At 29.5% G+C, this 25,530-nt stretch overlaps 4 protein-coding genes across 18 annotated transcripts in view; 1 reads left to right on the top strand and 3 right to left on the bottom strand.

Annotated features, from left to right (window-relative positions):
* The window catches only part of trol (terribly reduced optic lobes), a 69,738-nt gene extending 55,938 nt beyond the window's left edge, over positions 1-13,800 (bottom strand). For 5 of the 13 annotated variants that reach the window (XM_035090081.1, XM_035090082.1, XM_035090083.1 and 2 more), the window contains exon 1: positions 13,350-13,799. In XM_035090081.1, coding sequence (XP_034945972.1) covers positions 13,350-13,433 — 84 coding nt within the window. In that variant the 5' untranslated portion in view covers positions 13,434-13,799. Of the gene's footprint in view, positions 1-13,349 lie in introns of all 13 variants that reach the window. The other 8 variants (XM_035090077.1, XM_035090078.1, XM_035090079.1 and 5 more) reach the window with 4 other exon arrangements.
* Positions 13,801-15,996: 2,196 nt separating this feature from the next.
* Positions 15,997-17,759, top strand: Hou (GID complex subunit 8 homolog protein Houki). Its single transcript, XM_035090147.1, has 5 exons — positions 15,997-16,342; positions 16,435-16,548; positions 16,657-17,051; positions 17,116-17,288; positions 17,518-17,759. Exons 1-5 carry the CDS (start codon positions 16,291-16,293, stop codon positions 17,549-17,551), a joined length of 768 nt encoding a protein of 255 aa, XP_034946038.1. The 5' UTR covers positions 15,997-16,290; the 3' UTR covers positions 17,552-17,759.
* A 133-nt stretch (positions 17,760-17,892) lies between these two features.
* On the bottom strand, positions 17,893-19,765 carry Nup35 (Nucleoporin 35kDa). 2 transcript variants are annotated; one of them, XM_035090146.1, is made up of 3 exons: positions 19,653-19,765; positions 19,187-19,297; positions 17,893-18,999 (listed from the first exon to the last, which is right to left on the bottom strand). In XM_035090146.1, exons 2-3 carry the CDS (start codon positions 19,295-19,297, stop codon positions 18,145-18,147), a joined length of 966 nt encoding a protein of 321 aa, XP_034946037.1. In that variant the 5' UTR covers positions 19,653-19,765; the 3' UTR covers positions 17,893-18,144. The 2 variants fall into 2 exon arrangements, with proteins under 2 accessions (XP_034946037.1, XP_034946035.1); XM_035090144.1 differs by lacking the exon at positions 19,653-19,765 and adding an exon at positions 19,476-19,618.
* Positions 19,766-22,772: 3,007 nt separating this feature from the next.
* Positions 22,773-24,739, bottom strand: LOC118071156 (uncharacterized). Of its 2 annotated transcripts, XM_035090143.1 has the most exons (3): positions 24,596-24,739; positions 23,696-24,523; positions 22,773-22,860 (listed from the first exon to the last, which is right to left on the bottom strand). In XM_035090143.1, the coding sequence occupies exons 2-3, from the start codon at positions 24,492-24,494 to the stop codon at positions 22,802-22,804; spliced, it is 858 nt and encodes a 285-aa protein (XP_034946034.1). In that variant the 5' UTR covers positions 24,495-24,523; positions 24,596-24,739; the 3' UTR covers positions 22,773-22,801. The 2 variants fall into 2 exon arrangements, with proteins under 2 accessions (XP_034946034.1, XP_034946033.1); XM_035090142.1 differs by lacking the exon at positions 22,773-22,860 and having other exon boundaries at positions 23,023-24,523.
* Between the last annotated feature and the right edge of the window lie 791 nt (positions 24,740-25,530).

The raw sequence follows: 25,530 nt of genomic DNA, 5'->3' as shown, positions 1-25,530 counted from the left end.
AGACTGGTCATCGCCTTGAATGCGCTACTACATTGGAATTCGAAAGCTGGATGGAATATAGGCCAATGATGTCAACTCTCCAACCCATGTGAGATAAAAACATTCTTGGACATTGTTATACCATGATGAGCATCATCATCAGCATCATTCACTGCTCTATACAATGTATTTCCTGGATTAAAAGATGTCTGTGGAACAGATCTTCATGTCTAAGAATAAGCTTTGATAATCAATACAATGCTTATTAGAAAAGGTATTTTTTCCATGTAACAGTTTTTAAAGATTTGTATGCGCTCTGAGATAAAACTGGGTAAATAGTAATTGTTTTATAGAAATACTAATTAAAGATTTTGTTATGTAATAATTAGATATGTCACAGCTATTTATATCTACAGATTTCTTTCACTGTAGCAATTTTAACTCATGACTTGATGATTTAATCATTGATTAGTATAATCAGACACCAAATAATTTTTCTAATTTTACTTATAAGCACGTTAAATTAATAAAAAAAATATACAGGAAAAACCTTTATTATATTTTTTTTACATTAATCATTAATGCATGGAAATGATGATTGCTGATAATAATAAAACAAATACCGTTTTTTTAGTTGTTCTTGCATATTTCAATATATATTATCCATAATTAAATTAAGAAGGTTACTGATGTTATTACTTGTATTAACGTACAGATTGATTTTCTACTTCATTGCATGAACTCATAGATTCTTCCTGAGTATTATTAAATAAATACTATTGTAACTCATAGTAATAATTTATTTGAATAATAAATATTATCATAAAAGCTTCTTTTCGATTTATATTTTTATATACATAAAATGTATAATGTATAATGTATATGTATAATGTAACAATGGATCGTAAAAATTAATTAAACTGAATAAAATAATGTAGCTATTTTGAGATATTGAATGAAATAAGTTTAATTATTCACAGCAGAATTTCATATCATTTTTAAAATAGTAAATTATTCTGGAGAGATATTCTCAAATTAATGAATTTTGAAATTATGATTATTATTAGTATGGTAAGATTTTCTATTAATAATATCACATATTGAAAATTAAATATCTTACTTCATACTATAGTATGAATATTATAAATTTTTTCGCAATACGATAAAATAAAATTAATGACATCATTTGTAATTCACGATGTTATGATAAAAATTTTCAACAGCCTAGAATCTTTAATCATTACATATTTCTATTAATGTTATTTTATAAATAACTAAACTGCAATGGTTTTGAATGTCTTGATCAACTGCAGTAATGATAATTACATGCATACCAGAATTGAAAGATAATAATAGTTTTTTTATTACGTGAGAATAATATATGATGCAAAGTAAGGATCTTCAATCATCTTACATGACTTTCGCAAGTCTGATAAGCAAACTCAAGTCACATATGCAGTCAGGCTACGATGAGTCATCATGGGAACCAGTCTCAGTTGCTGTCTCCAACTGTTGCCTTTTTCTACCTCTTCTTATTGGCCGAAAAAGAAATAAAAAAGTCTTTTAAAGTTAAAAATAAAAAATGCTGGAGATGAAAAAGAATTAAAGAAGAAGTGGTTCTTAATATGTGTCTTCTCATATACTTGGCTGGACGTGCAAAATCACCCTTGGCTTCTAGCTCTTTGATTGGAGAATCGATCGCCAAAGATCGAGAGAACTCGTTCATAATAATACGTAGTGAAGAAAAATCCTCAATTTAAGAGGCGTCAAGTTAACGAAAATATACGTTGGTCCATCGGACGTGTGAGCTTTTTCTTAGGGTCTATGGGCAACACTAGAGTGTAAAGGTTGGTATGAAAGAGAAGAAATGAAGAATAAGAGAGAAACGTTAAGATGAAGAAGAGAGAAAAGACGACAGTGGGACCATCTTTGTCCTTTCTTTTAACCCGTGGTATATTAATGCGAAGAACATGGTATATAGCAGGAGAGACGATACTTGGTCCGATGAGAGAGAACATGAGGGAGGAGGACACTCATGTAGAATACTAATGAGTCCCTGTCGCCAAATCTCCTGAAGGAGACCTCGTTTAACCGCACCTTTGCATTTTAACAGCTTCTGTGAGCAAAGAACTCAAACAAGTGTTAGGTAACTTTATGTAAAAACCAATTTATCGTGTCCTAGTTTCAACTTTTAATTTATTATGACTGACATTTGATCTATCGAACATCAACCAAGAATTTTTGACTAAGGACCTATGAATTCCTATTGAGAATAAGAACATGTAAGTCGTCCTCATCGTCTTTTAGAGGATTTATCAGAGTAATCCTTGGTGGTGGATGAGGGAGAAATTTTATTGCAGTCTAAATCGGTTTATGGGGAAAATAAGGCAAATAATAATGGGATATTTATTTGGTTGGGTATTTTGTTTGTCTTTAAATCGGATATTTATCTCTCCTAAAAGGAGAAAAAATGACTGAATCACTATACTTACAAGCAATTTGTTATTTTATTTATTAGTGATATTTTTCATCTCTATAAATAAATCAATGGTCGAAAATCAAAGATTAGAAATTTAACATATTAACATTTTTCTCTTGATTAAATTGGAGATAAAAAAATTACTGGGATACACATTTAAACAGATTATCATTAATTCAATTATTTGGACAATAAAAAAATACGAAACTACTATTTTCGTATAATTTAATGGATTTAATTAATTAAATCAAAAAAGATGATTAATTGTACTGACCGAATACACCAATTATTGGAAAGTATTTATCAATCGAAATAAATAAATAATTTCATGTAGACGAAATGCAATATTTAAAGTCGAACAATATCGAATAATTAGATTAATTAAAAAAATTTACTTGTCTGGATAAACTTAATATGATTAACTGAAACAAAAATATACTAAGACAATAAATGATAACATCTAATGATTATTAAAATGTGACAATGTTATAATATTAATGAGAAGCTTCATGTCGTCTGCCATCTCTATTCGACCTGAATTCTTGGCGCTTGTAAAATTTGAATTTAAAAAAATAAAAAATAACGAGGTTTGCAAATTCATGAATGCTTGGACTTCAAGAATATGCATTTAACACCAGATGCTGTGTAGACACGTGAATAACAGTCAAGTATATTGCGCGTGTAGGCATGCAGCCTATTTTCGACCACTTCAAACATTACATGTGAGTCGAAAGAAGCATTTCCCCGATTTACTTCGTCCTCATAACACGCGTCCAGTTATAGGTCTACTTGACTTCCTTTATGATTGCCTCGAGTGCTGCTACCAAAGTTGACAAGAAGTATATTACAAAAAAAAGAGAAAAGAAAAAGGTATAAGAAAGAATAGCAATCAAATTGAAAAGATCTTTTTATACACTCGAAAGGAAATAATTGATCTTTTATATATTTTATTCAATAGATAAGATGAGATGCTCATTAGTAAGAAAGGTTTATTAATATCTATAAAATCAATTCATAAATATAACTTATGTGACATGAAAATTGTTGATATGAGAGAAATTACTTGAATTAAAAACTAATGAAGAGCAAAATTCTAATTCAGGTCATTTCAATTATAACATATTCTCTTGAATGAACTTAATAATAGAAAAATATTGATATATTATGTCATTAAAAAAAATAGAATGATTAGACATGATTCATTTAGTTATGTTGATGAATCAGTAGCAATTTTAGTATAGCCCAAAAATAAAGATGATTTCTGCAATAATCAAAGTTGATGATAATGGAGTTAAGGAATATATTTACCAGCAATTAAAAATTAATTTCAATCATTGTAGAGAAAATATTAGAATAGAACTCTCTTCACATCAATGTTTAGTGACATCATACAGGAGTAAGTTAAAAGTGTCAACCAATTGTATTACGCAAGAAATTGCCGTTGATCATGTCGTTTGCCTATCAATAAACATGAATACCTATACACATACGATATCTCCTACTATGATCCTTTTTCATTTTCTCCATTGACTTGTTAATTTTTAACAACAACAAAAAATTCTAATTTTATCATCATGCTGAATATTCTTAAAATAAAAGAGCATTCTGCTAGAAGTCAACACAATAGCTCTAATGCTAGATCTCCAGCTTATCCTTCTGCGTGGGAGAAATTGCGAAAAGGCGCCGGCGGACACGAGCAAGAACAGGCAGACAGAAGAGCAACGAAATAAAAGAATAAAAGAATAAGAGAAGGACATAAATAGGCGTCGAAAGAGTGACTATGTGAGTGCTCACGAGTCGTCAAGTGTCCAGGAAGAGGGCACTCGAGTTGACTCACCCTCTCAATCCTTCTCAACGTTCAACAGAAAACGCTTGCGTGCAAAAGAGACAGAAGCAGCTTACCACAAAACTGTCCTAATAGTCTATTGTCTAAGACCTAAGCGACAAATCCTCATCTCACAGCCTCGTTTCTGAGTCAAGTTCCATTACCTTTACTCCTTTATTTCTATCCCTTAATTCTTTCTCTCGTTTTTTTGCTTCAACTGCCATACATTTGATCATAACCACTATTCCCCAGTACGTTTAACTGCTACAATCCTGTTATTCATTTTTTCGTCCTCTCACGCTTGCAGGCGCGACTCTTGTTCGCATTTCTATGCATGATCAAACCAGCTACCGGGTGATGTCATTAGAGAAAAAGAGTAAAAGCCCTGGATATTTTATTTACAGTATCTATTGAATCTACATCATACCAACAATTCTATGTGATTTCAATAACGTTAAAAAATCATTTTTAACATTCCACCGGGATTATTTGAATAGATGTACACTTGACAGAATATTTAAAAACTCGTATAGTTTATGTAGTATTTATCCAAACTGAAAAAGATGATGCTTTTTTACATAAATTTATATCTTAAAAGCGAGGAAATGTGATGCTAATGGTTGGAAGGTTGAAAAAAATTCTTTATTCCCTCTGTTCCACTTGACACTTTCGTGCCCTCTGACAATTGACGCTAATTGTCTCGCGGTATTTGCGTTCAACGCACGAACGTGTAGTATATAGTTTTTAACTCCTGAAAGCCGGTATTTATATTTAACTATATAATTTGTTGTTTATAAAATCATATAATTATGGTTAATGATACAACCATAGTAATAATTATAATAAAATATGAATACATAAAAAATTTTAAATTGATTTTTTAATGATAAATTAGAATTCTACAAACATGATATTCAACGTTGCATTATCATCAGAAGCTAGGATACGTTGGTTTCAAATTTCCAATTATAACTAAAATTTACGTTAATTCTCCCTCTCAATAGCTAGCACTTCGATCGCAGTGTAATCACCCTTGTCTTCATCGTACGATAATGAAAAAAAAAGAGTTCATGCGAATTGAAACAATAAAGCAGATATCGTAGCTTCTAGTATGCATACGTGATCTAAATAATAACAATTAATTGAAAAGTTTACTCAAATAACTAGTTAATATCAATATCGTACTCTTATTCAAGGAATTATTGCCACATAATTTATTATCAAACATGACATAACATACACAATAATAATTCTTTTCTTACACTTATTATTGAGAATTGAATTTTATTGAAGATGATTCTATTGGAATCTAATAAAGTTTTATTAGGTCACGACATATGTAAGTAAAGCATTTACTTGATAAAAAGAATTGGGAAGTTAATTATGACTAATTTCTTAATATCCATCGAAAAATCATCAGAACAAAGAATTGATTTAACATGAAAATTAACTTAAAGTTATTCACAACCCAAAATAAGACTCTTTCTTATCAGGAAGGTTATGGCTAATTTTATAATTAAATTATTAATCACTTAAAATAACACTTCTTTTTATTATTCAACGAAACTATTTATTGGAAGAAAAATTACTAGGCTTGAGTATTGTCTAAAAATTAGAATTTATTATGCAGTAATTAATTTGATGAATGCATTAGTAATGTAAATATTGCTAACTGTTATTTAATAAATAATATTGTCAGCAATGAATAAATTAAGTGAAGTGTTTGGTCGTAATTGTAATAATGTTTTTTTCTATGATAATGGAAATGATTTCTTGACAATATTAATGACTTAAAAATCATTTGCACATTTTTTTGTACGCAAATTGAATTTAAAAAATTAATGAAATAAACAAGTGAATACCAACGTGCCCGTTACAGACCTATGATAAATAATACTTAGAGTTTAATCCGTATATTTTTTTTCTAAAATTAGATATCCAGTTGGTACCCTTTAACTTTGACATAATGCTATGCTCCCACGCATTTGTAGTACTTATTTAAGCACATGTGCGATGATTAATATGGTAAAAAGTTCATTTTTTATCGTTAAACAAATAATTATTAAATATACTGTTGAGATATTGATTTAATTTGGACCAGTATATTTAATAAATAATGTTATATTTCATAATTATATGATTCTCTTCAATATACTGTAAACATATACGGACACATCATCACATAAGTTTATCCCATAAACGGTCTGAACAGCTTTTGCTCTTGGATCGCGACACGTTTGAATAAACGCCAGCATTTATTACTCTTTCCCTACGGCACTTTCTCTGCAGCAAATAAAATTCATACGTAAGCAATGTGTTCCCCAGTCTGGTGTAGCATAAAAAAATGTTGCGAAAATGAATACACACTACTTATTTGTATATGGTTATGTCTCATGACTTGTCGATTTTTGCATCGCGTCATGGGCAAATCTTATAACCTTATTACGAAGACACGGTTAATATCTCAGCGTTATTTATACATTTTTATTATTTATGTCATCTCTCTTATTTCTCGCTTTTCGACTGACTTCGACCGTGATCTCGAGGTCACTCTTGATTGCTTTCCCGAATCGAAAAATGAAGACGTATCGTAGATAAAAAAAAATTGAAAACAATTTAAAATATTAGATCAAATTTTCATCTTAATATGTAGAAATTAATGCAGATTAATATATCATCTTATCGATTGGAAGGAACATATATGATATTGATTGCTTAATAATTTTTTTGAGATAACAGCTTGACTATAAATTTTTTACTATTTTATCCTCTAAATAAAAAATACAATAATTAATAATAATATCTTTTTTTTAATTGCACTCCGAAATGTCTTTATTATTTATTTGTTGTTAAAAAAAATAATTTTTTTTTTTTAATTTTTCATTCATTTTTAAGATTGTCAACTTACATAAATTCCCTAATCTCAGAAGCAAATATAGAGATCACAAACTTGGTGTTGATGTCGAAAGAATGTGGATCAAAAGTAATTTATGAATGTTTTTTTGAAAATAAAAAATGGAAAACTTCATTTTTATCATACTATTGATGACACTTCTACTCACATGTTTTATATAAAACGAAATAAAATACCCATGAAGTTGAGATCCACTGTTTCGCAGATAAGTTATCGTTAAGTACCCATTTCTAAAAACTCCACTTTTAAGTCATAATAGAGATGAAAAAATGCCAGGTTAGAAATTATTTCTCTATTCTCTCAATGAAATAAAACTATTAAACATCAAATAAAACAAAAAGTGATGCTCAGATATCTAAAGAGTCAGAGATCTTTACATAAATATTATTTCTTGCCTTTAAATGAATTCAAGGGAAAGATCATTGAACTTGTGACTAAATTATATCACGGACGTAATCACACACAGGTGTGAGTACATTCTGTTGCTGATAATATTACTCGCTAAAAACTACTTGAAAAACTAATCCTAAGTCCTTCCGCTTTATCACTAGAAATGATTCATGACTTAACTACGAAAATGATTTCTCGAGTAGAAAACTAATAAAACACTACGACAATCATGTTATGAAGCAATGTTTAATCAATTTTCTATTTTTATGAATAATAAAAAATAAGTATCAACAATCATAAAACTATTATGTTTCATTTCAAAAAAATTTAGACTATACAGTGGGTCGAGGATCGACTATAAATTACGTACGTTTTATAAATAAAGTAAGCTGTTAGAAAGCATGAGCAATGATGTTCTGAAACTTAGACTTGAATTTTATGGTTTATAAAATGTACAATGATGTCACGGGTTATTTGCGGGCCCCCCTCTTTCTTGAAAATATTTCTCAGATTTTTGGCTGCATTAGAAACAACTTACTTCATGCACATTTTAGTATATAAACCTGCTGAAGATAATGTAACAATTATATTCGCGGAGTTTGCAGTAATCGTGGAAACGTTTGGTTCTTAGAAGATCGAAGAAATGTTTGCTAAGATGCCAACAAAATCCTCTTGGACTAGTGCCGAGTTTACATCATCTACCGATGATTCCATGAAGAAGTGTGGAAACAGAAAAAAATTATTCGAAGAAGATGAGGGAGAATGAAGGAAAAAATCAAATAAAGTAGAATAAAAAACATAAAAAAATGGAAAATTAAATTCGCGTTCGAACCTAGTCTATACTTTAAGATTCCATAAAGGTGGAAAGAGTAAGATTCGCATGCTTCAATGAATCTCAAAGGTTATATAAATTTATGACTAACTAGATAAGAAAGAATTTATTGATATCGAGTTTCAAACGTATTGTTGAGGTGCAAATTTAGTGTGAATGTTAGAGAAATAAACTATTGTATGATATAATACATTGTATTAACATACATGGATTAATTTAGAGTAGAAACTGATAAACATGTGCTATAGTATCTTGTTATCATTTCTATGTCAATTTAATTTCACCTTGATCTATAAAGTGAGTGCTTAGAGATTTATCAAGTTTATCAAAAAAAATTTGAGAACATCACTGAATGTATCCAAATGGAGTTTAAAAAAATAGTTTGTCACTAGAAAGCATTGCCCTCTACGAGGAGTTAATGACACGAATGAATAATTTTTGTTTAGACTAGTCGTTTGGATTTATTTACGAATTAGTTAATGGCTATAAGCCAGATGTGATATTCTTATTTAAATTTAACTTATTAACTTATTTTTCTTGCAACTCCACTTTTTAATACTGACTCGCATTATTAATGAACAAATAAACTTAAAGCACTTAACTGAATTTCAGGAACAATTTATAAATGTTTGGACTTAGAATTTTCTAGGAATCCTTTCACTTTGAGCACATTTTAATTTTTTCGAAGAAAAAATAAATTTTTTTCCAAGTGATATCTAAAAAAAATGATTTGAAGTAATATCAATCAAAAACATCTGTAATATTCTATAAATAAAATCTGTTAACTGTTTTTGAAATCGAATAAATAATTTAATTCTTCGTCCGTTGAATAAATTCCAGTGTCATCATTGAAGTTCTATTAAAAAAGATCCAAGTTGCTATTAAATATGCAAACATTTCACGTGTCTCAAACAACTTATCACTGAAGGTAGGAAGCACATGTGCAGTCAGATCATGTAGATGCGTGTAAGACAGGAAAAGAAAAATAAAAAAGAAGCCAAATTTTACGCTATAGGATACCACTATCGTGTCGTGCATTATTCACGCCTCATGAATCTAGAATTTCTCGACAGTTCGTCGGTTTGAATGTCCTACAAGTCGATAGACGCACGTATTACTTGATTATTCCATAGGGTTGTCAGCTATTTGGTCTTTTTACCCACTTCCTACCTGTAAGTGCATTCATGTAAGTGCTCATGTACCACCGATAAATAATACAATCAGAACAATGCTCTTGATCAAACGACTTGCAATCTTAACAAAAAAAAAACCAAGAATTACAAATTATCGTCGCTTTTCTCCTTACAGTCATTTTTGCTGGCAAAACTTGCTGGCGACCTGAACACGCCCTTTCAAACCAGTTTGACTCGTCGCCCACGCGTGTCTTGGAGGTATAATGCCACTAGAGCAGGAGAAAGGGAAGTTCGTGAAGATTTGAAGTCATCGGATTACACAAAAAAAATCCGTCATCTATCATCTTGTTTAAAATTTTAAATCTTTTAAACTCATCTCCTAACTATAATTTCCCTTATACTTTAATCAATGCATAGGGTCAAACGATTAATAAGTGATAATGATGAGAAGATGCACCCAAGTACATATGCCAATAAAAGATGAGAAAAACTTATTCAGATTGAGTGTGCGTGAATCGCACACCCGACATTGCACTAAGGATTCTACCTGCCCAAGCATTGAACTTCCCTGGAGGGAATTATTGAAATCCTCGGACTTTATTCCAGGAACTAAACTGGTGCTTCCTTCTTCCAATAAACTTGCCACTTAAATTCATTTAATTCTCTTATGGCTCACTGACTAACTTCGTTTATTTTCATTTAGTTTTAGAACCAACTCATTTATGTAGATTACTAATTGCTACAGAGGTTTTAAAAATCGATCGCTTCAACTAATCTCACCCTGTATATTTGTTCATTCTTTTGAACACAAAATCCATCCTTTTTGTTATTTTATTATACTACGATTTGATACATAATAATGAGATACGTGGACCATAAATCGATAAATATATTTCCCCATATACATATTATTTTAGAGAAATAATATAAAAAAATTGATGTGAAATTTAATATTGAAATGAAAATTTAATGTTAGATTTTAGTTATATATTTAATCCGGTTTAGACCACAAGTTGACGAATTTATAGTCCTTTTTGTAATCAGAAGTTAAGAACATTTATATAAACCTAAAAACCTCCTACATAAAAAAAAATTATTTACTATGAATAAATTTTATTGAACGAAAACAAGATTTACCATTTAACCTGATAAAATTTATTAATAGTTGAGAATGAATTTTTTTGCGTCTTCAATAAAAAATAAAGGTAACTTTCATAATAAAAATATGTATCGTCACTAGATATCATAATTTATTTATCTTAATTAATTTATTTTAATATTTTTTTTTTGGTGAATATATTTTTTTTCAATCGAAAACAATTAAAATAAACTTTTGTAATTATAAGTTAGAATTTAAATAATGCCTTACAATTTTTTTCATTTTAATTTACTCATTTCTAACTGAACGTGAATCCTTAAAAATTATTCGCAAGATATAAAGTTTTTCAATCAAACTGTTTTTTGTTCTTTTCTTATTTATGTTGGAAGAAGAATCAAAAATACTGAAATTATAATGCAGAACAAGTCTTCAAATTTAGTACCAATCAATGGCAATAATTTTTCAAAAGCTCTAACAAAACAATAAAAATTTTAATCACATCAAGAAATTAATATCCAATGAGCTCTAATGAATATAAAATGAGTTCGAATGACAATATAAACGAGATAAGGAAAATACATAACACAACAGTTGCAACAGAACCTTGCAAGATCAGACAAGAGTTGGATGAGATAATAACCAATGACTAATTATACTAATTTCGACGCAGAAGAAAATAAAACTGTATATTCAAAAGTAACTTTAATCCTGTTCTGAATCAATAAATATTTATATGTAGATATTTAATATTAAATCTATATATATATCAGCATAATTTTATTTTATTATTTATAGAAATAATCAACGATTCACTCATTAATAATTTAATGAATTAGTCGATATTGCCTATTAATTTTCAACTCAGGAAATATCAATGCTTCTAATATTGTATAATATGTCGATAAAGTAAAAATACGCCAGATTGGAACGGAGTGTAGAAAAATTAATGATAAAAAATAATTAATATAGCTTATGTCATAATTTCATATCGCATATTTGACAAGGATGTATTTTTAACCTTTTTAATCGCCAATTCCTTTAATTTGACTGTTAGTTATATAATTATGTTGAAAAAATATAAAGAAAATAAATTCCATCACACATTCATATGATTTCATGTATTTTTTTATATTATTCAACTATAGTTTAAAATATAATAAAAATTTATTTTTATTATTCCTTAATTATCAATTAATATTCAAAGGGTTAAAAATTGAACGATATCTGTTACAAATTACTTACTGCATTAATTTAATATAATTTAAAATTGAGAGATTGATTGATTCTAATATATTTAAGAACAATCAATTAATTCATTAAAGAATATAAAATTAGCAAATAGAATAATCGTTAATTTTTGTTCTACGCACTTTAATGTTGATAATAAAAAAAGATGAAATGGTAATTCAAGCATTTAATATAAAGAATCAATGAAACGTAATAAAACTTAAATCAAAAAGGGTAACTTAACCGTAACAAATTGACATCTAAGAATAATAATGAATTAATTTAATATCCGGAAAACGTGACTTGTTGACTCTACGTTTCCTATCGTCTTACTCTACAATAGTACTTTTTTTTATAGATAAAATCAACATTTGTGATCTCCAATGTATGCAGCTGCAAAAGCATACAAGAACTGTAAACTGATAGGTATATATTGCATTTATTCAGGAGCATTAACTTGATCACAATTATGTCGCAGTCTTTAACGAAAAAATATAGTAACATCTGAAACATTTCAAGTAATCATCGCCAAAAAATCCAATCTGGGAATAATTTTTGATTGATGATAAATCTGTAAACACGTTGATGATTTATCGAATAATATATAAAAATGTAAAATTCATTATAAATGAGTTATTAATTAATAAGAAAAAAAATCAATAAATTAAAAAACCTCATATTTTAAAATTATTATTGAATATATTATGTGATCTGATTATTCAATTTGTTGAAATACATAACTTAGTAATGCCAGCCCTATCATTCAATCATCGTTACTAACATTTAATGATAATCATTAGATTTTCAGTTGACGATAAAATAAATTAGCGCCTAAACTCCGAAATAATTTTTAGAAAAAAGTCTGGCTTTCTCTATAAATTTTGCTATCTATTTTAACCCTCGCATGTCACCAATTTCACATTATTCTTGATTTTCTGATTGTTTATGTATTTATAAAGAAATTCATAAAGTATAATAAAAATTAATATTCATGAAGATGTGACCATGGTTATATTTATCTATCATTCATTGTATTAATTACTGTATTCATTCTTATTTGTTAAGCTCTATTCCCACACAATTACACAATTAGATTGTTTTCTACAATTGAATAATATGTATTCTACTGCTCAACTAATTTGAAAATCATTATCAAACTATTGAGATTTTTCTTTAAAATTTCAATTTATAAATGACCAAAAATCGAGCTTTCATCAAATTAAATGAAGGATAATTGTTCAAAGTGAACTTTTACTTATGAAAAGTAATAAAAACGAAGTAGCAAAAATTTAATAGAATCAAGAAATATCCAAAACTAATAAAGTTGTTCTAATAAAAGATAGACAACTCTGGATAATAAAACTTATTTATCTTGAACCAAAGTATACTTTACTGTGAAGTATTATAATACGCCAAACAATTTAAGAAAAATATTAAGCAAATGAAGAGAATAGTTTGAAACATAACTCACCTCATTACTTTCTGCAAGTTTGATATCCTGAACTAGAAGTTGAAGCAGCAAGAAAGCCGCAACTGCACTCTTCATCAACACCATATCGTCTTCAGTTGATTTTTTTGGCACAAGACAATGAATCACGGAAAGTATAGATCAATAGGATCCGTTACTTTCCTCCGATTTCCTTTAAGTACTTCCTTCTCAGTAAAATGCACGGTTTCGAGCCATTTCTCGTGGTCGCGAGGAAAAAGAGGACCACGTGCCTTTTGTCACAAGCTAGTCGACAACTGTTGAAAATTATTTGACACTTTATGATGATGAGAAGCAATAAACTTATTCAATTTGTGTACGCGACTTTTTTTGAGTGAATCGTCTGAATAATCAAGTCAATGATTTAACCGCAGCGTACACACCGCACCGGCGTTCGGTAGCATCTGAGAGTCCGTACGCGCCGGCAAGATAAAACTTTTTCAAAAGCCCGGGTGGTTTCGCCTCTCCTCACACCCGCACTGGTGGCCTCGAAGTAGACATCTCACTCACACTTCCGCGTGTTTATGTTCTTCGCTCCTTTTCCTTCAACCAACAAGTCAGTTCTCGTCGACTCGCGGACTTTTCTCCCCACCATTCTACACAAGAGTTGAGAGAGAGTGACTCGCCTCCCTTTCGACGTCATGCTTCATCTTCTGCGCGAGTTTATATGTAAAAGACCATCCTCGAAGACTTGGTGGAATAACATCATCTGCCCAATAACCTGTAACGATTGATTAGAGTTAGATGACATTTCCATTATATGGTTATGAGGATATTTGGATCAAAAATATTTTATTGAAATTAAAAATATATTTTTAATTATGAGAAATGAAAATACAAGTGAAATTATTTTTAACCGTTACTATAACGATTGAAAAAAATATAAAATAATGCTAAACTAATTATAACTTTCTATGCAACTTTATTAGAGTTGGTAATTAAACGCCAAAAGTTTTTTAATTTATTACATATTTATTATATTGATTTGAAATATTTATTTACTGGTCATTAAAATTTAGGACGGATTTAAACTCATGTAAAAAGAAAAATTACATCTGTTAAAACTAAATTATATTACGGTCAAATTGATCTATTTCAATACCGAGTGAATACATGTGACTAATTTTGATAATTCTGTAAGAATATATCTGAAAATTCGCAATCTATAAAAAATTATATCGACTATAAGTTATAATGATATTAAAATACTGACCCTAATTATTGATACTTTCTCGGATGCTCGAAACTCTATGAAAAAGCAACAAAGAATTTGTTCCATACTTTATGAGTTTTTTATTTTTTTTGCTTTCTGCTCATTTAACTTATTAATACAGATATTCAGCAATCTATTTATGCGTAAAATTTATGTTGAATAATATAAAGAAAGAACTTCTGAATATTAGTGATAAAAATGATCAATCTAAAACAGACATAACTTCTAAAGTTCAAATTTCAAAAACTTTTATTTTTGAGCCGTTTAAAAAGCAAACTTGTGATGCTGCAGCGAATATTTTATATTAAAACAAGTAATTAAACGTCCAAGATAAATCGCTTCCTCAAATGAAAAAAAGAAAAGAGAAACTTTTAAGAAAAATTCGATACAGTATTCACATAATCATTTTCAATAAATGTTAACCAATACATAAACGAAAAGCTCATTTCTGAATTGGCTGAGTGTAAAACATAACAAAGAGTAGTAACAGTAATCATAAAATCTCAAGGAAGCCATAAGAGAATAGACTATCATTGACTCTTTTCAATCCCACGATTATTCTTTCTACATGTGTCAAGTCATTCAAGTTGAACATAAATCTATTCGTGTAACTGCTTTAACGTTCTAAATATTTAACAGCCATCAACTTGGAGTCTTTTTTATTATCGCTCTTTTTCTACTATGCCCTTTGTGAACCAATGCAAATTAAAATGAATCGAAGAAACTCATCAACTTTTTAGAAGCTGACTCAGACTCTGTGTTATGCCATAGGCTTCATGCAATTGCAGTCGTTAATAACTTAAAAAATGATCATCGAGTTACTGTCCGCTAAACTTTCATCTTAACGATCACATATAAAGATAACAATGACTAAAATGACGTAATGTTGATTTATGTCTGGCGCCGTCTGCCCTCAATGTAAATCGTGACATCTCATTTATCTAAACACTCAAATTAATCAAAAATACACTATAAATTTCGTATTATCAAAGTTTTTTTCACAACCACTTTGTTTACAGCAAGTCATCTTAAAACTGAATAACGCGTCATAACAAAAGGCGCCAAAATCTTGTGAAATACGTTATAAAAAGAATTATTTTATTATGAAAATTATTTAAGAGACGATTAATTAGTTTAATTTATTATTTTTATTGAATGTCACAAATTAAAACGCTTGAAAGAGTCATAAAATATTTTTCGCGCTATTAACTATCTGACAACAACAATTAAATGTCGGAAAATGAACTCAACGGCACTTTTACGAGCATCGGCGACCATGCGCGAATGATGTTGTACGTACAATCTACATTACCAACAATAAATAATATTTTCTAATTGGTTCTTTCGTGATGGCAGTACCGTTGACATTCGTTTTCCTTCTCTATCTCATGGAAAGTATTTCTTGGTTATCTCAACTAAATTTCTTCATTTATTGTGTAACGATTAAAACGGAGTAGGTAGACATCTGTTTCTGCCGTCAGAGTGACATACAGAATCGTAACAGAACGATCTAGATACACAAAGAGAACTTTGTTTTGATTGGTTTATTGTCATGAATACAAGACATAAATATTTTCAAGTTTTTTGTAAAGGAATCTAATAATAAACATATTATCGAGTGTGTTGTATAAAAATTTTTATTGATATACTGAAGTTTTTCAGACATTGAAAATTGTTTTACGTTACTCCGATTTTTTGTTGATAAACCATTGAATGAACAATATATATCTTGGAGTAAACTTCTTGAAGTATTTTTCTCCAAACTGTAAGTGTTATAATCATATAAAAAATAAAAAAAAAACATTAGAATGATTAAAAACTTATGATGATGAAATATTGATTGGACTTTTTGAATAGGTTTAAGCTTCATGGAGAAGAAAAATAACTCCAAAGATGAATGGGGAGCTGAGATAGGCTCCCACATTCAAAGAGTTGCAATGAATAATTTAATCATGAACTATTTAGTGACTGGTAAGATTTTAAATAAAAATAGAATTTTAAAAAGTTATCATTGATGAATCTGCACAATATCTATTGATTATGATTATAAATCTTTAATATTATCATCCTATCTTGTAGAAGGGTTCAAAGAAGCTGCTGAAAAATTTCAACAAGAATCTGGAGTAGGCCCTACCATAGAATTAAACTCTATGGATGACAGAATTCGTATCAGAGATGCAGTACAAAATGGACGCATTCAAGAAGCTACTGATTTAGTTAATCAACTTCATCCAGAATTGCTTGATAATGATAGATATTTGTACTTTCATTTACAACAATTGCATTTAATCGAACTAATACGCACTGGAAGAATTGAAGAAGCCCTACAATTTGCTCAGGAACAGCTCAGTGAAGCTGGTGAGTCAGATGACAATATTTTAAGTGAATTAGAAAGAACACTTGCTTTATTAGCATTTGAAGAACCTCACAAAAGCCCATTCAGTGATTTATTACATCCATCTCATAGACAGAAGGTAAATAAATATATTTTTATGCAAGTTAAACAATCAAAACTTTTCACAATATTTTGTATTATAGGTTGCAAGTGAATTGAATACAGCAATTTTAAAAATGGAACACAGAGAATCTACGAATCCACGACTTAATAATTTACTTAAAATGATTCTATGGGCTCAAGATGAATTAGATAAGAAAAAAATAAGATACCCAAAAATGACAGATTTAGGAAGCGCCAAGTTTGAATATCAAAAGTAGTCATTTTTTTAGATTAAAATCTATTTACTAATATCAAATAGATTTAGCATTCATTAAGTTTCATAACTATTATAAAAATTTTTTGTTTTAATTAATTTAAATCTAGATTCTAACATATAATCTTTATCAAATACATAATGAAAACGTGCATCTTGTGTGAAAATGTGAATGAATGATAAAAAAGAAATCAAACATAGACCTGAAATTTTAAAAGAACATTTACAGATTCCATATCAAACAAAAGAGAAGACAAAAATAAGGATGAAAGTATAAAACATTTAATCAATCAGAAGGTATAAGTCTCCTTTTTACTTCTGCACAAAACCTGATTATTTTTGGTCTCATAAGAGGTGTGGATAAAAGGATGAGTGAGTATACAAATCAAGGAATAAAATGATTATATAATTTTTATGGTAGTTCAAAAATTTTTCACATTAAATTAGAATAAACATTGTATCATAATAGTATACCGTGAAACAATTATTAAATACTTTCTTCATAATTATCTAATAGTTTGGTCAATGAATAAATATAAAATGTAATCATTTGTAGATGATTTAAAAAACAGTAAATGATTATTGAATATAGTAAAAAGTTTAATTTCATATTATTCGATCAACAATACTAAGCTGTAAATAATTACATTTAAAGTTATAAAAAAATTCACTTTTTGAAACTAGACAACTTCTAAAATTATTGTAAATTTTTTACCTCAAATAATTTTTCTAGAGAGAAAGATTGTACAAAACTGATTACTTAGTTCCTAACTCTTAGAATTGAATCAATAGGATTGTCCACATAAAATTAATGATAATTCAATGAAAATGTATAATAAAAATTACTGTGGATTTGTTACCAACCAAAAACGAATTCCATCGCTTTCGAAACTAACCCCGTTGATTTTTGAGGAACATTTTCCGGCGATCGAACTGATTGTGAGCTTAATTGTTGGCTGTAGCCAGAGGCTAATGGTCGAGCATTGGGAATTTTTGGAGTACGAGTTAAACTATTAGTATCTACACTTTGATTTAACTTCGTTGGTGATGAAAAGATTCTCATACTTCCATTCATTTTATTTCGACTCTCTTTATCTGAACTTAATATAACACCTTCATCCATACAAGGCGTAACTCCAATCATGATTGATCCTGACACAATATTTCCATTACACGTTAAAGCTCGTTGAGCTTCTTGTTCTGTTGCACATTTTAAATGAATCCAATTACTTTGTGAATGTGGTGCAGGATGTTTGTCAACTATACGAACTCTATTCGATATGTGTGATAAAACAGTATTTAAAGCATCAGCAGGAAATCCAAAAACTGTTATCCATCTTAAAAGTCCTTGAGATGGTTCAGTATTTCCGATGTTTGGATTGTTTTCCAAAAAAAATAATTCATTGACATTATTTAAATTATTTCTACCTTGATTACGAGATAAACTTCTGTTTTCTGCTACCGCACAAGTTCCTGATGTTTCAGCAGTCTCTAAGGTATCAAAAAGACCTCGCGTAGGAGGTCCTCCGACCTGATTTTCATTACCGATTCTTCCGGGAGTTCCAGGATTAGTAACATTGGCAAACATTGCTTTTTGTCGATTTTGGCGATAATCTGGTGACGAATAGTGAGGGATTGGTGATGGTAAATTTGATGGAATTAAATTTGAGTATCTTGGTGAATCAGTGTTAGAAATACCCAATCTTGCAGGCTGAAACGAAACGTTGAGGTTTATATAATTATCTGACAAGTAATGAAGCATTTTATAATTTCTACAAATATTCCTGAACAATGTTGTATTTTGGAAATTTGCATGTTTAGATAAAAACATTAAATTAAATATTTAATTTGTATAATTTACTAAATTCAATTATCTGAAATATATATTATTTATTTACTGTATTAGCTTCCCCCAAAAGAAAACTTGGAAGATAGGCAGAATTAGCACTTGGACTACCAGGAGATTGGACCGGACTACCCAGTGGTGAGCCTAAAGTCATTGGTTCCATCTTAAAAAAAAACAAAAATGAATTAAAGGAGTGATGAAATATATATCGATAATAATTAAAAATGCTAGATTTACTATAGGTTATGATGGAGAAAATCTTATCAAAAAGTTGATTGAATCAAAAGTAACGGTTATATTTTAATTTAATAAAAAATATAGAAATTCTTTTTGATACTCACAATAATTATGTATAATTTACAAATATGTTTGTTTAATAATTAAATTAATTATTACTGTCAATGTTTCTTCACAAAATACATTAACGAAAAATTTGAATAGTTCAGTAAAAAAAAATGGCGACTTAAATCGGTAAAAACAGAAACGATAAACGAAAAAAACAAAGAATACTGTCTTACCTAGAAGTCCAGAAGTGGCGGGAGCGTGACATCCGTCCCCAATAAGATGTCAGTCAAAGGCATTTTTACAATCTTTTAAATTTAAATCTTTAAATGTATAATCTTACTGATTGTTAATCAAATTCTATGATGCCCAGATTTTTTATCTAATGATCATTTTAAAAATAAGCTTTATTCTTTTAATTTTTTAAAATTGGTTTTTTTTATTTTCAATCATTTAATATTCAATCAAATTATAAAAATTTTTCTTTTTTTAAGGCTGGGCTGAAGTCAGAAAGGCGACTGATTCCCCCTATCCAAATACATGGGATCGGGAAATTTCTAATTTCTTCGCCAATTTACAATTATTTCTATAAAATTAGGTACCAAATTACAGAGGAATTATAATGCCGGACTGACGTAAACAACAATTTTTTGTATATAGTGAATATTTTTATTAAAAAAATTAGAAAGAATAATAAATAAATTATGAATTGACTTGCCGCGCTTAAATTTCAAGATGGCGGCCACATCATTCAGATGAAAAATCACTAATTATTTCATTTTTATACGTTTTTCGCCCAAAATTCGTGTTTGCGTCAGTCCTTGCCACCTGTTTGAATGTTAAAAAAAATTAATTCATAGTATAAAATTGAATAATTTGGAAATAATTAGAAATCTTGTATTCCAGATGACATTCTCCGGAAAATTAGTTTGAAAAAATTCTGATAGGTGACAGCATTATGCTCGCAGATGACCTCAGTCATCCATATTGAAAAAATGCTCAATCCGTATCCAGAACTGATGGTGCCCTGCATTTTGGCGAGTAAATTCTGTATGTGTGTGTACGGGTAATATATGTATGTGATGTAAACATAGTGTATCACTTTACAATGCCCTACACTTTGATGACTATTGCAGTTAGGATAAATAAAAATGATGATACTCATTTAACATTAATTAATATAATACCTGCAAATAACTTCAAATACATATACTCATCCATTATTATCATTTTATTAGGTATAAATGTTAATAAGGAAGCTCAATTCCAAGTCGGCGTATCCAAGCATGTAGTGTAAAAACAAATATACATTAACTCAATATCGAGATTATGCTGGCCATGTGGTTAGGGCGTCAGAGTTCTATTTTGCCGGGCAGGGTTCGATCCCAGTCATAACCAATTTTTTTTTTTCTACTTTATTCGTTAGATTAGCATGTAATTATAATATTGACATGCTATAACAATTTGATTTTTTTTTCTCTTTATTCATTGAATTTATTGACGCTAAGTCGAAAAATATTTGAACAGAGCCATAAACTTTCTTTTTGTATAAATACATTGATAATAGCCTGTGTTTAACAACTTTTACATCTTTACATGTATTAACAATGTTATGTGTATTAACAAGTTAATCATATTATTATCAACATTGAAAAGTAGTTTTAAACAATCTGTGGCGAGTTTCGGCACTTTCCCGGCAAGTTCTACCCCCACTCTCTGTGCCCAAGCCTGCAGCTTATAATTTTTAAGCATATATAAGCGTACTGAAACCATAACAGCTCAGTGGTTACAGCATCGGTCTTTTATTTTGCTAGGCAGGGTTCGATTCCAGTCATGATAAAGTTTTTTTTTTCTCTTTTATTTGTTAGATTTGCATGTAATTATAATATTAACATGCCAAAAGTAATTGTTTACAACGATTTGATTTTTTTTTTCTCAATTATTTATGTAATTTATCGACGCCGAGTCGGAAAACATGAACAGGGTTATAAACACTTTTCTTACTATAGCTATATGAACGTAGCTTTTTTTTAAGCAATTTAGAAATATTTAGAAGTAGTTGAAATAATCCACGGGGATTTCCGGCACTTCGCCGGCAAGCTCTATCCCCACCTTTCGTACTCAAGCCTGCATTATACAATTTATAAACATAAACATGATGTTACAGATAATATGTTAGCTCTGTAGGTAGAACACCAAGCTTTCATTTTACCGATTAGGGTTCGATCCCAGTTATAGCCAATTTTTTTTTTTTTCATTAAAATTTTATATAAATACAATAATTGGGTGTTTGTATAAGTTCAAAATCAATTCCTAGTGTCTTTTAAAGACAACATTTTCTAAAAAAGAGAATTCATAGTAACTCGTTTCTCACCCTCAGCTTATTTTCAGAAAAACAAGTTTTTTTTCGTAATTAATTGAAAGAATAATGTAATAAAATATATGAATTGATTTATAAGTATATAAAGTCACTTGAACAAGAAACAGAAAAAAAAATTGCCTATGACTGGGATCGAACCCTGCCCAGCAAAATAAAAGGTCGAGGTTCTAACTAGAGATGTGAATTTACCGGTAATAGAAAATTCGGTAATTACCACGTAAAATTACCGGTATCTGACGGTATTCTGACGTCAAAAAATTCTGAATGTAAAATTTACCGTCAAGCCGTCGGTCAGCGTAATTACCGTAAATTACCGGTCATTCGCATCTATATAGATGAATATGATGAGCTTTTTACCGAGGAAATGGCTTGCTTTCGAACTTGCTTGCCAATTTGCTTAAGTTAATTTTGCTTTCTGCACTTGTTAATTTAAAACTAATTAATTATTATAAGATGAAAAAAAAAATTTTGTAATTTGTAATAGAAAAAATATTTTACATTTTTGACTGTTAGGACAGAAATAATAAATATATTGAAAATTATTATAAACGTTTATTTAGTTAAGTTTTTGGTACATTTTTTTTTATAAAATAGATAATCCTTCGTTATTACATATTATAAAAAATTTGACTTTTTTAACTTTTATGTAAATTATTTATGAAAAAATAAAACCATATAATCTATAGTTTCTATCAACTAGTAATATCACATAATAATTGACATATTTCATTAGGAAATAACAAGTCTAATACTGATTCAATTCCATCAACATCACTAATTAGTCTTGAGTAAATTCTTCTTCTAAAAATTCAACTTCTTCATGCTCAGCACAAATTTCACTTATTTCATCCTCTCCTTATTACTTTCCTCATCTTCTTCCCATTCTTCTTCTGTATTTTTGGTGAAGGATTAAGTAATTTTAAATTTCTTGCAATGTATGTTATTTTTCCAGCTCTATCGATACTTAACTTATTTCTTTTAGATGAATGAATCCATCCTTGTGTACTAAAGGAACGCTCGGTTGCAGCTGATGTTGCAGGTAAAGTCAATATAGCCACAGCTATTTTGCTCAACGAAGATTTTTGGCAAATACTTTGCCACCATTGACATGCTGAAGTGATTATACTTGCTCGCTTAACGTAGTCGTAACTCCACATACTTGATTCTGACACATAATCTGTTAAATCTTTGAATACCTTATCACTATTTAGATTTAATTTATCACCAAGATTTATAATTAATTGATGAGCTTCAACCATTTCTGACCTATTTAAATTTTTTCCTTTTAATTGAGGATCAAGTAAGTTAGCTGCATAATGTATGGGCCGTAGAGCCATAGTTTTACGATTTTCTAAACAAGTATATATGCTCAGCTTTTCTTCTTCCGAAAAAATATTTCCAATATTATTAAATGCATTATTAAAATGATTATATAAATCATAAAAACATTCAGGTACTTTATTTATTAAAGGGTTATCACCCTCTAAAATATTTATCCACTTTACAATCGGTTTCATCAATTGAAGAATTTGTTGAAGATTATTCCAAAATTCTTCATTTAGTACAAGAGCACGAGAAGCAGGTTTCCATAATGTAATAGCCTTTGAAGAAATTGCTAAAGCCTGAAGATTATGCTTATTAACACAAAGACTGTCAATCATAATTATAGTAGATTCATCTTGAGATTGAATTTCTTTGAAAATCGCTGACATTATTTGTACTTCTTTATTCCTTTTACAATAGCTGTTGCACTTGTCACCAAAGTTTCAACAGTTGCTTGACTACCAATATCTTTCATGAGTAGGTTAAGAATGTGAGCAGCACAACCATAACAATACAATTTGTCGACATTATACTTTTGATCTATCAAAGTCCAAGCACTTTTCATTGCAGCACAATTATCTGTACAAATTCCGATAACTTTTTTAATTCCCAAAGCATCAATAACACTTCCTATTTTTTCAGAAATATATAAGGCAGTTTGTGATTCGGTTCCAGTTGGAAATGTTTTGAAAAAAACTGGCGCTGGGGTTGTTACAATAAAATTGATGATTCCTTCTTTGCGAATATTAGACCATGCGTCACATTGCACTCCAACAGTAGTAGCAGATTCAATTTTTTCATTAACCATATTTTGTGTTCTAACGAATACTGAATCTAAAAGATTATTTGATATTTGATTTCTTGATGGCAAATTAAATGAAGGCCGTAATGCGTTAAAAAATTTTAGCCAATATGGATTTTCTGTTATACATAATGGTGTACCAGATGCATAAATCGCTTCTGCAAGTAGTTCTTGTAGAGAATCTTCATCTTTTTTTGACATTTTATCACAAAAACTATCGATTGTATTTTTTTTATAGTTATTGCTACAAACACTTATATTATTTGGTAAATTTTCATTTGAAATCATTGAAGTACTTGCTCTATTGTCTGCTTCATTCAAATCTTCAATAGTAAATGAGTCGTCTGTGCTGTTTAGATGAGAATTATTTCGTTTACGAGGTTTACATGGTTTTAAAAGTTTCCGTAAGTCTTGAAGACAACTTCTACACTCTTTATAAAGATGTTTTCGCATGCGAGTAATGTTTTCTGCATACTTTTTCTTGCAATAGTTACATGAATACGATTTTAATTTTTGGTTAGGTTGCAGAGGTAATGCAGAGAAATGTTTATATATTGATTTGTTCTCCCCCATTGCACCAAGTTCTCAATGAAAATCCTTATCTACAAATTGAATTTTCTTATATTAAATATTATCAGTATTTTTAATAAACAAATAAAAATGAAAATATATACCTGATAGAACAAATAAACAGTTGTATGCCGTTGGGAATTCTAAACTGTGATTGGACATGTATTAACCAATCAGAGATCAGCATTTTTCTGACCGGTATGGTAAAACAGGCTTGGTCATTGACGCGTTTTTTACCGGTAATTTACGGTAAATTTACCCGTCAATTACCGATTCACATCTCTAGTTCTAACCACTGAGCTATTATAGTTCCAATTATATAAACGATGCTTGAAAATTATAAGCTACAGGCTTGGGCACAGAAAGTGGGGGTCGAGCTTGCCGGCGAAGTATCGGAACTCGCCGCGGATTGTTTAAACAATTTTTTATTGTTAATAAGTTGTTAAAAAAGGCTATTATCAATGTATTTGTACAAAAAAAGGTTAATGGCCCTGTTAAAATATTTTCTCATTTGTCATTGATTATTTGGAAAAAAAATTTTACATAAAAATTGAAATTTAAAACTCATTTTTGGCATGATAAAATTGCAATTACATGCAATTTAAATAAAAAAAAAATTTTGCCGCAATTGGAATCGAACACCGTTCGGTAAAATAACTGGCGAACCTTCTGACTATAGAGCTAGCATATTTTCATTTGCTTTGTTTACGTTTAGATATCGTAAGCTTCAGGCTTAGTAACAGAGGGTGGGGAATGTGCTTGCTCGTCAACTGTTCGAACTCGCAGTCTTCTCTGAAAAATAAGACGGAGATAGATAGACATATTTTGTGCTCTGTCTTGCTCGGAACAGATTATTCTGAAATTTGTAAATTTCTTGGTACCCTAAGGCTCCCTTTTTGTAGTGCATCCCTGAAAATTATCATTTTTCGAACGATTTCTCTGTTACCTACTCAATTTCAATTGATATCGAGCTTCGGCTTTTCGCCGCACAACGTGAGGGCGTAAAGTCAACTCCGGGAAACTTTCTGACTTCAGCCCA

Source organism: Chelonus insularis, unplaced genomic scaffold (genome assembly GCF_013357705.1).
Source record: "Chelonus insularis isolate UGA/USDA-ARS -01 unplaced genomic scaffold, ASM1335770v1 contig_75_pilon, whole genome shotgun sequence".
NCBI lineage: Eukaryota > Metazoa > Arthropoda > Insecta > Hymenoptera > Braconidae > Chelonus > Chelonus insularis.
This window is presented reverse-complemented; position numbering and strand designations above follow the sequence as displayed.

Coding starts and splice junctions, on each gene's coding strand:
- Hou (XM_035090147.1), top strand. CDS start 16,291: ATGAACAATATATATCTTGGAGTAAACTTCTTGAAGTATTTTTCTCCA. Junction 16,343..16,434: donor GAAGTATTTTTCTCCAAACT/GTAAGTGTTATA, acceptor CTTTTTGAATAG/GTTTAAGCTTCATGGAGAAG. Junction 16,549..16,656: donor CATGAACTATTTAGTGACTG/GTAAGATTTTAA, acceptor CCTATCTTGTAG/AAGGGTTCAAAGAAGCTGCT.
- LOC118071156 (XM_035090142.1), bottom strand. CDS start 24,494: ATGGGGGAGAACAAATCAATATATAAACATTTCTCTGCATTACCTCTG.
- Nup35 (XM_035090146.1), bottom strand. CDS start 19,297: ATGGAACCAATGACTTTAGGCTCACCACTGGGTAGTCCGGTCCAATCT. Junction 19,000..19,186: donor TTTTGGGGGAAGCTAATACA/GTAAATAAATAA, acceptor GTTTCGTTTCAG/CCTGCAAGATTGGGTATTTC.